Source organism: Ixodes scapularis, unplaced genomic scaffold (assembly GCF_016920785.2).
Source record: "Ixodes scapularis isolate PalLabHiFi unplaced genomic scaffold, ASM1692078v2 PGA_scaffold5__190_contigs__length_132052651, whole genome shotgun sequence".
Classification (NCBI taxonomy): Eukaryota; Metazoa; Arthropoda; class Arachnida; order Ixodida; family Ixodidae; genus Ixodes; species Ixodes scapularis.
This window is the reverse complement of record NW_024609880.1, coordinates 42820948-42837940: the sequence shown is the minus strand read 5'-3', so window position 1 is coordinate 42837940 and position 16993 is coordinate 42820948. Positions and strand designations below refer to the sequence as shown.

Sequence of the window (16993 nt, the reverse complement as noted above, 5' to 3'; positions counted from 1 at the left end):
ATCGGCCGATGGAAACGCTGGAGAACATTTTGTATGTAAAATTCAGACTGTGGGGCAAAGGGCAGTGCAGCAAGGACTATGTTCCTTGCTGCACTGCTCCGACACGCTTTAATCTCGCAGTGATGTACCCGTGCTCTGCCGTTGGTTCTGCGTACTGGTGATTCTTGTGGAGTGAATATTTCTATTTGATGTATAAAAATGTATTATGTGTCTTTTGTGTTTAAAGGGATACTACAACGAAATTTCGGCGCTCATTTTTTGCTCTATATGTGTTCAAAAAAGCACCATCAAATCGAACATACCAATATCTTGCTAAAAAAGTCACGAAAAGGAATTTTAAAACGAATTAAACGATTAGCAAAGAGCACCTGGCGGATGTCGCTAACGCCTCGCTTGTAATGCCCGTCTAGGAACCTTGGCAGCTAGTGACGGAGGTTGTCTCGCCTCCGGCCACGACGAGAGAAGAGGGGCAGGAGGAACTCCCCTCTTCCCGAGAATGCCTTTTGTGTGTCGCAGAAGTCGCTATTGTCCCCCTACAAGATTATAGAAGATTAACCCGTCACTCAAAATTTGTACAAAAGCAGACGCTTCGGTGGCTGGAGCGACTAGGCCATCCTCTCGACGTCAGCCTCGCCGTAGCTTTGCTCGTTTTGAGACGACCTACGTCACGATTGCGTTGGATGTCACGTGGTCTCCGTTGGGCCTTCTCCGAGCGCTTGCCAGAGTGGGCCGTTTATACACCAACTCATGTTTACAAACAAACCGGAGCGCCCCTAGCGGACGCCACCGGCGCCGCGCATGCGCGATGGGGGTATGGGCAAGAAGCTCGCCGTCGCCCAAAAACAAACCATTGAAATCGTCGTTACCTACTTCTTTTGTCCCCGTCTTTCGGCGCTTCTTTCCAATCATGAACAACCAACTAGCCCAACTTAACATTCTGTTACATTGAAATGCGATGTTGTCGGCGTCGGTGTGAGTCCCCCTGGCCTTTTTCGCGTTCGAATTGTTGATTCTACGTCTTCCTGGCGATGTCTGACTAATTTGGGCGGCGTCAGCGAAATTACCGAGGCTCGTTACAACGCAAAACTTCGTGTGAATAATGTGACATGTGGCGATTCATTCCGCGTGGACGCTAAAGCCTGATTTGCATGATGCGATTTCACTCGCAATTTTCAGTCGCGACGCCGCTAGGGCTGCAAAAGCGTGAACCGTAGCTGAGATGGTCGACGTCAATACTGAAAATCGCAAGCAGAATCGGACCAAGTGAATTAGGCATAACAAGTCGGTGATGGTGACTGGTAACAGTAATCAACATATCTTCGTGTCTACTGTTTACATCGAGCCTGCTTACCAGCCTTCAAATTTAAGTCTTTTGAGGCCTGCACTTACTTCTTATCGCAAGTACCGGGCGTCTACGGGCCGGCGTCGTCTAAGAGAGCAGACGACAAGCAGAAACGTTTGAAAAAGCAGACGACAGTTCGAACGGTCAGGCGGCCGTTTGAACTTGAAGACGCACTGAACGTAGTCCGCAGGTGGTCCGCACAACTTGACGGTTTTCTGGCGTTCATGTTGGTACAAAACAAATAAATCTGATGACCACAAGTATCCGTGAATTCAACCCAAAGTGCTTCCCGTTCAAGCAATCGTTGTCCGACGGCGTCTGCTCTTCCCTTTTCACGGCACATATCCAGATTCTCGGACGAACCGAGCACGTGAAAACTGACCTTCAAACCTTTCTCGACACTTTTGGTACGGCCCCAGTCGCGGCGTTTTGACGAGAAGGCAGGCTTTTGTCTGGTTCCTTTCAAAACAACGCAGGAATACATGCTGGCATGGGGACTTCTGCCCACAGCCCCAGACCGGAAGTGCGACCGACGCGCCACCACCGCGCCGTGACGTCACAGAGTTGAGTTCGTGTATAACGAAAAATACAGCCACCAGGCTTAAGCTACAAACGTGCGATTGTCATTTACGGATATTGTGGATCATATTCAACCTATTTTTGAACACGACGGGAATATTTCAAATTTCGTTGAAGTATCCCTTTAAAATAAACCTTTCAAATGGTCAGTAGTTTTTTTGTGTTTTTTTTTTTTTTTTGCTATTTTTGTGATATTATTTTGGATCGACATTTGGCTATTTTGGTGCTATATCTCGTAGAAATTTGGCGGGTTAGAGTACAAACACCTGGCAACCCTGCTTCTTGCTCCAACTTTCTTCGCCCTCGAAGCCCTTTCCCCCCTTTCGGGTTATTCGGACAGGGAGTCAAGAGGTCCAACTAGGGTGCCTTTATGTGCGCTTCGCATAGGGTGATGCCAACTGCTTGTTTCCCTTTCCCACACCCTCGTCCAACTCCATTTTGTTCCTCTGCCGCGCGCGCAGCTGGCCAAGTAGGCAGCACGCGCGTGGCCTAACGGTTATCGTACCTGGCTCCCACGCGAAAAGCCAGGGTTCGATTCCTGGGAGCGACGCATCTTTTTGTTTATTCATGCAGACTAGTATTCTGGTAAATTCGAGAATCCTGTTGCTTGTTCGAGGTCCGAATGTTCTACGCGTTGAACTTTCTACGCCGATTATTCCAAAAGCCCACGCATGTATGTACATAAGGGGCTCCGCGTGGCGAGCCACAGTCAGTCTCGCCCTAGCGCTCGAACGTGCTGTTACGCCGACTTCGACGCCCGCGACGCTCTGCTCTTCTTCTTTGTGTTTTCTTTGGTTTGGGCACAAGTTCGCCCCATTAAACGTTTAGTTTTCTTCAGTTATCAACGCCTCACCAATTGTCATTCGTGACACCTCATTGTTTCCCTGTGCGCCGGAAAGTGGCCTTTGTGTCCATCGGTCCTCCCATCCGAGGGGGGAAATGCTAATCCTCCCTCCGTGGGTTCCACAACGCTGCTCCGAACTTGTGAGATAAGGTGCTTGTTTCCGGGAGGGTTATAAGCCCACGGATTATCGCCGAGGACCAAAATGGCTGCTGGTTTGTCGGCCAGTGGTATTACAAAGGGTGGCATCACTCTAGCAAAGCGCACATGAAGGCTCCCTAGGTCCACCGAGTCAAAAGGTCCAATAATGGATCTTTGGACTCGCCAAACACGAGTCAAGAGATCCAAATGTGTCAAGAGGTCCAACGGGTCAAGAGATTTAACGAGCCAAGTCAAGAGGTTCAACGATTCAGAAGGTACTAATAATGGATCTTTTGACTCGTTAGACCTCGACACGGAATCCTCCGACCACCCACCCAGCAAGAAACAAAGAAACACACACACACAACAAAGGGAACTTTCTCACGCGTTTCTTCAAAGCATAGATGGGTGGTTCATACAATTTCCGTGAATTGATGGTGGATTGTGCAAAGAAAGTAATTCTTTCAAAAGAATCAATTGTGTGAGTCAAACGATTTTATTTTTCCTTGTCTCAGGGTTTAGATTATGATGTTTTATAACCAGCTCGCCTGCATATATATTATATCGCTCCTTGAGAAAGTTCTTTCTGGAGTGAATTATTGTTGTTGTTGAGTGGGAGGAAAGGGGGGGGGGGGGGGGGGGGTACTCTTCTGCTCGGTTCACATAGCGTAGATGGGGATTATAATAGGGAGTTTTCGTAGATCGTTTTCGCCGTCCCGCAAGGCCCTCCGCAACCCGCTACGATAGCGGGAACTCCACAGTCAAGGCTATCGGCGCGCAGGCGCAGTAGCAACTGCTTCGTTGCGGAACGCTTAGCGGAGGGGGCAGCGCGGTCTACGAAAACTCCCTACTGTCGGGTAACTTGGCGGCAGGTGCCTGCTGGTGGTGCGGTGTCTGGGGAGGTCAGTCAGTCTGAGACTGACTCAGTTCCGTCAACTTTGCGGCAGCATGTCTTTTTGTCTTCATTCTTTTCTATTTTCGTGGAAGGCTATCAATTGCTGATCGCCTAAAAATAATCTCAGCCGCATTTGGCATTTTGTGTCCACGTGGCCGTTATTTTATTACCGTCTTGCGTCATAGTTTAGATTATTGTTCCCTAACAATGCTCGCCTGCATACTTTCATTCTTTTCATGGATTTCTTTTGTCACGTCCTCGTTTCTTATAGATATCGAATCAATTGATGTAGGCTGCAGGCATCGAGCGAAGTAGGCTGAGAAGAACTATGCCCGATGCGATGATTGTCCGTCAACTTGTAAACTTAGAACTGGAGCCGATTGCACCGACTGAGTACTTCAACGAAATTTGAAATATTCCCGTCCAGTTCAAAAATAGGTTGAATATGATCCACAATATCCGTAAATGACAATCGCACGTTTGTATTTTGATCCTGGTGGCTGTATTTTTCGTTATAAACAGCCCACTCTGGCAAGCGCTCGGAGAAGGCCCAGCTTAGAGCACGTGACGTCCAACGCAATCGTGACGTAGGTCGTCTCAAGTCGAGCAAAGCTACGGCGAGGCTGACGTCGAGAGGATGGCCTAATCGTTCCAGCCACCGAAGCGGCTGCTTTTGTACGAATTTTGAGTGACGGGTTGATCTTCTATAATCTTCTGCGGGGACAATAGCGACTTCTGCGACACACAAAAGGGATTCTCGGGAAGAGGGCAGTTCCTCCTTCCCCCCTTCTCTCGTCGTGGCCGGAGACGAGACAACCTTTGTCACTAGCTGTCAAGGTTCCTAGACGAGCATTACAAACGAGGCGTTAGCGACATCCACCAGGTGCTTTTTGCTAATCGTTTAATTCGTTCTAAAATTCCTTTTCGAGACTTTTTTTAACAAGATATTGGTATGTTCCATGTGATACTGCTCTTTTGAACACATATAGACCAAAAAATAAGCACCGAAATTTCGTTGTAGTATCCCTTTAAAGAAGTTCACGCAACGCAATGCAAAAGTAGCAGATTTTTTAAAGTTGCAATACGCTTTTTTTATCGCTATATTTTATTTTTAAGAGTTCATTTATTTTAAAGTAAGGCTAACTTTATGGTTACGTAAGACCGCTCATCAGTCCTGTGAACTGTAGCAGCGAAATGTCAGCACATACCTTATGTCATCGTCGGCGTATATTGCGTCTTTCTACGACGAATGCAACCTTCGGGGAAGCCTGTCGTCTTGCACGGGAGCCGAGACCACGGATAATATCAAGTCCGTTGAACCAAATCGGCAACTGGCGCCTGTGAATTTCACCACGCGCCAGATGGTCGCACCCCTCCTCAAAGAACACGCCAAAAGCTTCCCAGGAATTTGACAACCCCTAGGAAGTACTCCGCATGCTTCGTATTGTTTTTTTTGTATTTCTTTTTTTGTCACTTGTATTGCTTATCTTTCGACGGGGAGGTGGGGGTCCTGAGCTAAATTTGGTCACCGAACTGTGGGTTGCGTGTGCAACCCGATCCGAACAAGAACAACAGGGCGCCCCTCGCGGCGAAATGGGACAACCAAAGTCACGTGGTCCTGCGGAGGTCGTCTGCACTGTGCTAAGCCTAAAATGCTATCACACCTCTGTGTTGGCTTATCTTTTGCACCCAGTATTCCACCCTTATGCATTGAATGAACTTTTGAGGTAAGCGATAAGCTTCATTTGATTAATTAAAGCTCCTTAACGCTTCGCTACATATCTACCTGTCGCGCGTAAGTTGCTTTAGGCGGCGCAAATAAGCACGTATCATTGCGTAGGTTGCAGTCAAGTTGGATCTGCCAATAAAGAGGATTTGCCCGTTCCGTTATCGAATTCAAACTCAGAAACAACTGCGCATAGAATGTAGATCGCAGTTTTTAACCCATTCTCGACTTGTGTTGTCGTGATCTAGCATAAACCGTGTCCGATGGTGGGGCGTTGTTGCCCCCCGAATACGCAACATTTAGATATCAATATTACCTACTTTCCGGCGTCCGCAGCAGCATTGCAGCAGCAGTACGTCGTTCACGGAACACAACGCTGTGATTAAGGAAGCGTTACCTTCCGCTTAAAATTCGTGTTCGTGGCGGTGATGATCGCGCGATACCAGGCTTGTCACTCTCTGTCGAAGAAGGACACGCATTATCGATCAGCGCAATGCTAGAAATGGTCCGATTCCTTTTGACCGCTCATCGGTTCACAATTGCGTTTCCCGTTTTAGGTAATGACTTATGATTTGACGGCTTCAATTGCAGTTAATGAGCGCGCGGAGTCGCAACCCAAGGAAATAATTTCGCACTGAACGATTAGTTCGGCTTTTGTGCTTGCCTTTTGTACTTGTCTTCACATACACCATCTTTTCAGCCTAACTGTTGAGTTTAATAATGAAGTCTTCGTGTAAACTCTATGCGGGCATTTTACTTGGTACTACCTACCACCTTATAGAGCAGAATTGGATGTTTTACTATCTTTATGCACCTGCTTTATCTAAGCCATTATTTTTGCGAAGCTGAGAATAACGAAAACTGTGTCAGATGCTCGACATGTGTTTGTAACTTTGTAACAATCTGAAAACATTTCTCTATCTTTGCCACATTTATGTTTGTCGTTATTTAGCCAAGAGCTGAAATTTAATTTTGCGTACTAGAATGAGGACTTTGGCTATAATCAGTGACAAGGCGAGAATGAGAGTCACATTTACTTGTAAGCTATTTACATCCTTATCTCCACTTGTGTATTACATGAAGAAGGTACGGAAGGACACTGCCTGTCTCGCTCGTCTATTAGTTCTCGTAATTTTAACGGTTACTGTCATGCTCCACTTTTTAATAAAAGCACGACATATTGGGCTTTGTTATTGCTTTCTTATGTGTCACTTTTTTATGAGTGCGAGCAATGTAAATCAAACAACAGGTGTCGCGAAGATTCTTAATTGTGACCAGCTCCCGTTAGCTGGAAGCATGGCACCGTAATGTGTTGCCAGCATTAAATACATATTGAGTGCAACTTTTGCATTGTTAATGAGTATGGTTCATCAGTATGAATCCTCAGAAATAGCTTCATATTTAGTTAATTTTTTTTGTACAGCTAATTTCTTTGACGTCACGCAATTGAGTATGGATGGATGGCATTTCTTTATGTTCACTCTTGGTGCCGTGGCACCGAAAACGAGAATAGCATGCCCATCTTTGTTTGCCTATTTCTGATGGAAGCTGATACATACTTGGACTAAGTGGCAATCCTCTTGCCTAGTGACTTTTATAGACAGACTTTCTGGTAGCCGTGAGAAGTTGTCACCACTCATCTCTATGACAATTGCTGGATCGCGCTTCCCTGCTTCGCGAATGCAGCCACCGGATGGCCATCTCATGCCAACAGGAAGTCGACCGGTTGGAGCATTGCAGAGGCTGGGCAGCAGCGTGCTGAAGACAGCTTTTCTGGTCGTTCGCCGTCAATCGTCGAAGAAGTATTTTAAAACCTTGTGTAAACAGCGTAGTTGCCTTTGAAAATATGCAATGCGGAAAGTTTTATGAAGGCGCAGCACCGCAGGAAAACGGTACAGCTTGTCAAATGCAAGTCTTGCGGCGGCGTCAAAGCACATGCCTTGGCCTGCCGAAGTGCTGCTTCTCTGCCTTTGCACGCTTGGATACAAATCAAGAATCAATGCCGTTTGGATGATTTTGAAGATGTGTCACATGTCAAGGTGTGTGTGCCTCTGCAGCAGCCTTTTCTTTACTCTGACGTCTGTATTTGTAACTTGCAGCACTCGCATGCCAGAAACGAGTTTGATTCTGTGCCGACAGAACAGAGGGACAGCGTTGTGGCGGTGTCAATTGTTCTTTGCCTTCGAGACTATTCTAGCAATCAATTCAGTAGAAGGGATTGGAAATCTATGTTTCTTGATCTTTTCATCTTGTGAACACTTCTGACGCCCCTTTTCCCATTGTTCAAATGTGGCGATGTGGTTTGTAACCCACACTTTAACTGCGTTACTCTATTTGCGTTCATAAGACTTGAGTAATTCGGATCCATACGAGTAGATTTCGAACATTGGTAATAGTGCATAAAAGCAATCACTGATCAGTGCAGCTGACCGGAACAGCTGGACGATTCAGAAATTTGCGACCGATTTGTTTACGGCAAAGACGTCTGCGTGCAATACACCTTTAGAACTTTCCTGAAGGGTTTACGTATCCAAACGTTGCAAAGGCAGAGACGCAGCACTTTGACATGCCAGTCCTTTGATGACGCCGCGAGACCTGCATTTGTCAGTTTGTGCCTTTTTTCTGCGGTACTGCACAAATTCCTTAAATATTTCCATGCATTCCCAAAGTAAAATGACCAGACGTCCTGGTTCAGGTGGGACAGGTACCACTTTTCCGTCCGTGGTCCTGCTGTCCTGCAAGCGTGCTTGCGGGACAGTGTTTTGTCCTGCTTCAGCTTCCCAAAGCCTGAATAGATAAAAGGCACGGTCAGACGAAAAAATACCAGTGAGGGTGTGCTTTCTCTGACCAATGAGCAAGATTGGCTTGGCAGTGAAGATGCTGATACTATGGACATATCTGCAAAAATAAATACATTAATACTAAAGAAATACTCCAACCAAATGTATTAGATGTGCATGAAAAGAAATGTTTATGGTCTATATGAAATGCTAAAAAGGTGTGATTTATTACTGAAATTTAAAGTTTTCAAGCATCACAACATTATAATCCCCCCAATATGTGCCCCGCTTTGGGGCCTGAGGAATACAGTCACCTTATCTCAAAGGCAACTGCGACCGTTTACGCAAAGTTTTAAGAAAACTTCTTCATCGAATGACGGCAAACAAGCAGAAAACGCGTCTTCCGGCATGCTGCCACCCAGCTTTTGCAACTCTTTGAAGGTAGACTTCCGGTGGTCCCAACATGGCCGATGCAGAACTTCTGGTGGTTGCATTCATGCTGCAGCGACCAAACAGGGATGCGTGATCCAGCAAATGTTTATAGAGATCAGTGGTCGTCGCACTGTCACGTCGAAACTACATGCTTCGACGCATTTTTAGGTGCATAACCTCAGACTGCACACCAGAGATGGAACATAACCTCCAGTCAAAACATTTCGCACCTAGCGAACTTCTTCAGCAGGGTCTAGGGAGGACGGCACTAAGTGATCTCCTCTACGGGGAAATAATTTTGTGACCTTTGTTCCGATCGGTTTTCCAGACGCGCTACTGCTTTCCGCAGTTGACCCAAAATGGCCGCCGAATCTGGAGGCACGGGAAGTTGCGGTTGGAGCCAGAGCCGTCAGATCCAGAGTGCTTTCACGAGCGACAACTTTGCGGAGGACGAACGCTCGTCCGTGACGTCGTGTGGCGACGTCAGCACGGAATGCTCGTCGGAGTTCCCCTGCCCTCCATTCCTGGAGGTGGACTTCAGCGACCTGAGTTTCCACGAACGGTGCGGCGGTGGGGCGTTTGGAAGTGTCTACAGGGCCGAGTGGAAGTCGCAGAACATGGTGGTCGCTGTGAAGAAGCTGCTGGTCCTTGAGAAGGAAGTGAGTGGAACCCTGCATACTTATTTATTCATTTAAACATGGCAACCTCTTTGATAGGACCGATAATGCAGAGAAGTCTGAAGAAGTGTTACTTCATTTTTGGTACCTACGTGACAGCGAAAAGCTGACGTTGTTCCTCTGTGGACAACACAGTGGAAAAGAAGGCGCGCCGTGTAGGGAGGAGGAGAGTAGTGAAGGACAAAGGCGGGAGGGAGGCTGCGTCACAGGACGGAAGCCAGCGTGTGCGCGGGAAACCAGTGGACAGCAAAAGCAGCTTCAAGCAGCGGATGCCGCTGCTAAGCGTGCAAGGCGGGCGAATGGGACGGAGGAGTGGAAGCGGTGCCTAGCTCGGCTGGCTGAGATGCGGCGCAAGAAGCGACAAGCCAACGCGGGTCTGCCTGCGACAGAGGCTGGGGTTACGCAGGCTCGGTGAGCCCGCTTTTCCGGAAAAAATTGGAGGAGTATCCATTGGTGGATCCTTAGGGAATCCGTTAGCATGACCCCCTTGGGAAATGCCACACACGTTCCCCTTTGGGAAACGCTAACACTGACCCCATAACGAAGCCATAAAGAGGCAGCGAAAAATAGAGGAAGCAAAAGAGAAAGCCAAAACAGAAAAGTGAAGGGGTCAGTATCCACATTTCCTAAAGGGGGAGAGACGTATGTCGCATTTCCCAAAGGTCATGCTAAAGCATTTCCTAAATGTCCACCAATAGATCCTCCTTTAATTTTATTCTAAGACGTGCCAGTTCTCTTGATTTAGTGATGGTGATGATTTTTGGGATGCCCATGTTTAACCGGAAGATCGCTCAATTGATGGTTGTAGTGGTGATTCATTTCTGTACGGTTCTTGCTCTTTTTTTTTTTGTTAAAAAGACATTTCTGAGACAGCCCAAAAAAATTATCAGTATTGTAAATAAATAAGTAACATTATCACTGGTTACCTGATCGATGGCCATGGCAAGGGTGAACACTACATACCTACAATGACAATGCGATATGTGAATGGCACTCAATTAAAAAAATCCAGCGATATAAACGGCCAGGTGCAAAGGAAGTATGTGCAGCGGCCGTAAGAACCAGCATATTTGACATGCCTTGCAAAATTCAAATTTCAAAGGTGCCTACCCGAAATTGGGCATGCAGACGTAGTTTCGCAAAAAGTTTTATTTGTATCTTTTCTTTCAGATCTCAATTCAGGTGGGAAAATATTAAGAATAGAGCAAAATCGGCGGCCGTGCATTGCCTATGCCCCATACCGTCATCTGCACACTGGTTTGTAAGCTTACTTCCTGGGCGGTCATAGTTATATTTCGTTAAAAGTATTAATTATTGTAATTATCTCGCTCATCTTGGTTCTTGGCATTTTTGCTTTCAGTAAGCCACCCGAGAGCGAGCTCGTAAACCTATGTGCAGACCACTAAGAGGCTGGTGTAGGACATAGGAAATAGACAAGCTCCGATTCTGCTTTATTTTCAAGATATCACCACCTCCGAGTTGAGCTCTAAAAAAAAAAAAAATAGACATAAACTTTTTGTGGAACTAGATTTGCATGCCTAATTTCAGGTCTACGTTTGGAATTTGAATTTTGCAAGGCGTGCCAAATCTGTTGGTCCTTACGGCTGCACTCTGTACAACAAACGAAAATCAACGTGGAACATTATTGGTTCAACTTGAAACTTATATTCAAGCAACATAGTGAAAAATGATCAGCAGCGCAGTACGAAAACAACATTCAATGCAACATGTGCACCGATATGAATGACTTAATGTGAAATGTTACAACAGCCAGTGAACAGCATGAACATATGATTGGTATGTTTTTTTCCGGCTTTGTCTGCGTAGGAGTGACCTGCAAAGTTTTCTTCTGTTCGCTAGTTCGAGACAGATTGGAGCATGGCAACGCCAAGTTTTCACACTGATTTGGGGTTTTGTGCGTTTGATACATATTAAAAGTAGCCCCCGAGCCGAATTCATCAAAATCGGAGGGAGGGAAACCAAAGACCCCGGAACTTGAGCTGTCCTTTTACAAAGAAAACCAAATGTTCTGGAAGGAAATTTGTATCTATACAGCTTTATTTACTGTTGATCCGGAATACAGCCTGCCCTGAACTGTTTGCAGCACCGTTTTCTTTGTTCAAAGCCACATCCATTATCTCATTTCCCATTACGTTGATACTCGGATGTTTTGCGAGTATCTTGGGTTTCACACACATCTCCCCGGAGCTTGGGGTGTCCCACGGTCGTGTCCCGTTTTCTTCGATGGAGGCCCCGATAAGATTTAAATCTGTGTCCGACACTGAGAAACACAGAAAAGGTTGGAAAAGAAATAAACGCCGCAAAAAAACTCCCCCAAGTTTGACGAAAAATAGATGCCGAAAACAACACAGAACCCCAACTATAACCTACAATTATTGGCAAAAACTGCCGACTGAAAGAGTGCGAGTATAAATGGAGGAGCAGGGGAAGTACCAGGGCAACCTTTACCGGGGCAACCTGTTCCAAGCACGCATCAATCAAGTTCAGATACTAACAGTGATAAAGTACTAAACTTGCAGAAGCCAGTCTTTTAGTTTAAGCAGAATAGGCATTTATTTCTCTTATAGTAGTTGCCCAGTCTTTAGTTGCCGGTGAACAATTACTTAGCTCGCCGTTTTTTTTTTCTTACGTCAGTTTCGTGTAGTAAACACGAAACTGACGGCTTGCGTAACCCTCTTTTCCCGACTCCTCTACCCCGCAGGCCCAAGTCCTCAGCGTGCTGAGTCACCGGAACATCATCAAGTTCTTCGGCGCCACGACAAAGGCACCAAACTTCTGCATCGTAACCGGTGAGAGGTTTTGTCTCCCCTTGGTGCCCTTGCCTCAGCTTTCGGGACGGTGAAACGTTCCTACAGCCGTCAGCAGCTCGAGAAACTCAGGGAGGGGCTTATTACATTCTTGTGTTTGCTTTTTGGCACTCTTGCCGGTTCGCGCCGCAATCTCATCGGCCATGGAGCAACAACACGACGCTCCTGCCTAACCTAACCTATAGTAAAGTAGTAAGCTGGGCGAATTGGTCAACGTTGAACATGATGAAAAATCATGCACAAAGAGACAAGGACAAATGAGGAAGGAACACAGAATGCGCCTGTCTGCGTTCTGTGTTCCTACCTCGTTTGTCCTTGTCTCTTTGTGCCCAGTTTTTCATCATGCTAACCCACGGTGTAGGAAGGCTCTTTAGGTGTGGAGACTCCTCTCCTCGCCCCGTCGGAACGGCGAACACATCACGTCCCCTCCTTTCCTATGTTTTCTCCACCTGCCCCTAGAGGGCGCCAAAACGTTCAGACCGCCCGGTCGCCGGCCCTCCGCCGGAACGTGGGCTAAGTCACCCATTGCTTACGCTGCCTCTACTTGTTTCCAACTTTTTTTAATTTTTTTTTTTTTCAATGGTGAACCGAACATAAAAGAAATGTAAAAACCAAAGATCCAAAGCCAAACATTTGAAATAATGCGCCGACTGCTCTCCAGCCTGGGGAAACGTAAACATTTTAGAAAGGGAAAACAACGACATGAAAATATTAGTAAAAGAGACGACCAGGATAAAGACGTCTACCGAATGGATCAGTCACATGCTCGGTCGTTGTTCTCTCCAAATTGAAGCAGCCTTGTAGGGGATTGTCTTGCATGCGGTAGACGCAGACACAACAGACTGCCCATCTGTTCAGGGTCGGATTCTGTCTGGCGTTCTTGTTGATTGCAGACGCCTCCGTGGAAGGCAGACGCCTCCGTGGAAGGCAGACGCTTCTCCGGTTTCAGTCGAACGTGCAAAAGGGCTCGGATCGCATGATAATGCGAGTCGCGACAGGACTGCAAAGGAAAAAACCGAGATGCAGAGAAGCAGTCTCGAGAAAAGAAGGAGTCCCGACTGTGCGACTCGTAATTTGGAAAAGAACTCCAAAAGCAGCTATAGAGTGTCCCATACATTAATGTTTTAACCGCTGTTTTTTTACAGCGTTTTTTTTACAGCGATATTTTTTTTTGAAGTTTGTGATGATATTATTATTATACTTATATCAGAAGTGCCATTAATAAAACCAGTTTGCTTTACTTGACGAGTGTGGTTACTATAATCTTTTGCTGCAATCTGCTACATGCAAATGTAAGTGTAGTAACAAAGTGAACCTTTCAAAGAATGCTGCTTTTATTAATGTCTGCATGCAAAATGTGTAACTTCGTGCCAATTCGGCCAGCAGTTCAATTTAGCAGGACTCAAAGGCTGCCTTAAAATGTAAAAGAATAAATGCGTTAGCTGCCCCACATGTTTAAAAAAAAATATTGTTTTTTTTAATAGTCCAGTTGAATCAACAGTAATTTGCGAACCCGATATATATATATATATTTTTAAAAAAGTCATGTGAACGGTGCTCAAAGCAATTCAGTTCCTTATTATCCGTTAACAAGGTTTGTGTTAATCATTCTTTATTTTTGTGCATTTTTTTTTCTTTCGGTCGCACTCAAGTTATCGCTACCTGTGCTACAATCTGAGTTTATTTATTTTACAAACGCTTTTCGACGTTGCTATTGCGCTACTGAGGAAACAAACGACGGAATGTAAGCTAGGCTAGAAATTTTCTACAGGAAAGGGATATTTCTTTTTCACTCGTAGACCGCCGCTTCGGCTCGTATTAGGGAGTTACTCTTTGTCCGTCTGCCATTTTTCGGGTTATGAAAACTTCAGTTTGCTGAGAGAGATGATAGTTGAATGACCCCACCTACATACCACATCGTACGCGAACCCGTAGCCACCGGAAAGCAAGCTGCACTTCGAGCAGGCAGCTAGCACAGGCGGCCCGGTGCGCTGCCGGATGGCCTGAAACTTACAGCGCCATCTAGGGGTGGCTCCGTGAAGCCAAGCGCGCGGGGTGTCATTATCTGGTCGCGGCGGAGAGCGGAGTCTCTACACCTAAAGAGCCTTCCTACACCGTGTGCTAACCTAACCTAACCTAACGTTTTATCCTTATTTCTTGTCTAATTCAAGAACTTCACATTTACTCTTAAAGGAGACATGCAAAGGAAAAAAAACTTGTTTTTTGAACAGACTAGATGGAAAAAGAATATTAAAAAACAAATTTACAACGAAGAAAAAAGAAAATTTAGAGCTATATTTTTGGGCGCAAAACAAATTTGTAGTTGGCGTCCGTGGGAGCCGTTGCTGGTCACGTGGTAGGCCTGTACGCCGCCGCGCTGCGTCGCTGCCGCCGCACGCTGAACGTTGTGCGACGCCGCTTCAATGCGTTTCTCCACGCCGTTGTCGCTGCCGCCGCACAAGTTCATCTGCTTCAGGGCGCTGCCACCGTCATCTGAGTGGCGCACAGGTCTATCACTTCTGCTTGTGCTTTTTCAGGAGTTTCCTGTGGGCTCTAAAAGTTACTCATATAATCTTAGTTTTTTGTTCTACTTCAAACAAAGATGAAAGAAATGAAAGATAAACTTAACAAAAGACCATGATGAAAGGAATGAAAGATAAACTTAACAAAACCGAGGGCCAGATAGAGAAGGTTAATAAATTACTGTCAGTTCAAGAGAATCAAATTCGGCAACTTTCTGAGAAAGTCCAGGAGTTACACAACAAGAATGTTGACCTTGAAAATAGAAGTCGGAGACAAAATCTAGTTTTTTACGGAATCGAAGACAACAGTCACTCCGAAACATGGAATGAGTCAGAGAATATTGTCAAAGAAATCTGTAAACAAAACCTGGGAGTTGAACTTAAAACCATAGAGAGGGCGCACCGCGTTGGCCGTTATAACCCAAAGTTCAAGCGACCAATCATAGTGAACTTCGCTTCATATAAAGAAAAACAGAATGTTTTGTTAATGCCAAAAAATTCAAGGGTTCGCCTTACAGCGTTGACCAGGATTACGCTTTTAAGACTCGAGCCACGCGGAAGAGGTTGTGGGAATACGCGAAAGAAAAGAGGAAAGATAGTACTAGCCAAGTGAAGCTAAATTTTGACAAACTAATCATTAATGGGAAGGCTTTCACGTGGAATAAAGAGACTGAAGAAGTTGTTCCAGTAAAGAACTACTGACGCCCAATCAAGCCGAAGAAATGTATCCGACATGAACTAATCGCTGTCATAGTCAACTGCAGAAGTATTGTAAATAAAGTTGATAAATTTGCTGGACTTATCGAATCCGTAAAAGCTGATATTATTTTCGGAACTGAGTCGTGGTTGAGACCTGACATCGCTGATAGCGAGGTGTTTCCGAGAGATTATAGCGTTTATCGTAAGGATAGGACTCGTCTCGGGGGCGGGGTTTTTCTACTGATTCATTCTTCATTAAACTCATCCTTACTAGATCTGGGGCACGTTGACGTTGAATCGATATGGTGTAAAATCACCTTAGCAGATAGTTCCTCGTTTGCAGCCGGTGTGTTCTACCGACCACCAGATTCTAATTTAAACGCATTACAATTACTACATGAGATAGTTTCGGAGGCCTCTGGTCAGACTTTTGTACTTGCTGGTAATTTTAATTTGCCGGAATTAATGTGGCAAAATGAAATGTGCCAATGCAAGGTAAACAGCCGTGCTAACCTGGAAATGAAAAGTATTGTGGATACATTTGGGCTGTCGCAATATGTGAAAGAACCAACTCGAAATGATAATATCTTGGACCTTTTGTTTTGTAACTCTCCTAGCTTTGTTAACTCTGTCGTAATTATCCCAGGCATAAGTGACCACCATGCTATCGTTGCGAGTATAAGAACAAAAACCAAGAGGCAAAAATCAAACGCGTCAAGGAGGGTGTTTTTATTCGAAAAAGGTGATTACAGTAATATCTCTAAGGCGCTCCGTGATCATCTGCCTGTTTTTGAGTGCCTAGCTGAGGATTCTGACGTCCACAAATTATGGAGCCTGTTCAAAAGTAAGCTGCTTGACCTTGTCGAAAAATGCATCCCAAGCATAGATTCCACTAGGCTTAAGAAACGAAAGAAACCATGGATGACATCAGCTATTCTTCGATTAAGGAAAAGAAGAAGGCGAGCATTTATTAGGTACAAGAGAACCAAAAGTGATACGCACTTGCAGAAGTTATCGGAGATAACACATGAATACGATTTGAATGTCAGAAGCGCAAAGGCACAATATTTCGAAAAACTCAGCGACTGCATGAAAACTAACTCTAAACTTTTTTGGAAATATATAAAGAATTGTGGTTCGGATCCCATGGGTATCAGCGAAATTGTGCAAAATGGCCAGGTAATTTCAGATGATGCAGAGAAAGCCACGTGTTTAAATAATTACTTTCAGTCCGTTTTTTTGGCTAAATGCAGTTACCAAAGTATTTCATACACTAGTGGTGTTCCCGAAATGCCACCAGTTGAATTTAGTGTAAGTGGCATTGAAACCTTATTGCAGAACATCGATGAAACCAAAGCCAGTGGTCCCGATGGCATCTCACCACGCGTTTTAAAAAGGTGCGCTCAGGCAATCTCGCCCTATCTATACTTAATTTATACCCAGTCGCTGGCTACGAGCGTTCTACCGGATGACTGGAAAGTTGCTCACGTTGTACCTATCCACAAAGGCGGTCCGAAGAAGGATGTCTCTA

General features: G+C 45.4%; 2 protein-coding genes across 3 annotated transcripts in view; one reads left to right on the top strand and one right to left on the bottom strand.

Annotated features, from left to right (window-relative positions):
* Positions 1–5362, bottom strand: part of LOC8052061 (RING finger protein nhl-1) — a 247621-nt gene extending 242259 nt beyond the window's left edge. The window contains exon 1 of the mRNA XM_029990490.4: positions 5007–5362. The gene's annotated coding sequence lies outside the window, so the exon portion shown is untranslated. The remainder of the gene's footprint in view (positions 1–5006) is intronic.
* A 65-nt stretch (positions 5363–5427) lies between these two features.
* The window catches only part of LOC8025348 (mitogen-activated protein kinase kinase kinase 20), a 58985-nt gene continuing 47419 nt past the window's right edge, over positions 5428–16993 (top strand). Inside the window, exons 1-3 of one of the 2 annotated variants that reach the window (XM_029990492.4) lie at positions 5428–5525; positions 9065–9395; positions 12136–12223. In XM_029990492.4, coding sequence (XP_029846352.3) covers positions 9096–9395; positions 12136–12223 — 388 coding nt within the window. In that variant the 5' untranslated portion in view covers positions 5428–5525; positions 9065–9095. The remainder of the gene's footprint in view (positions 5526–9064; positions 9396–12135; positions 12224–16993) is intronic. The other variant, XM_029990493.4, reaches the window with a different exon arrangement.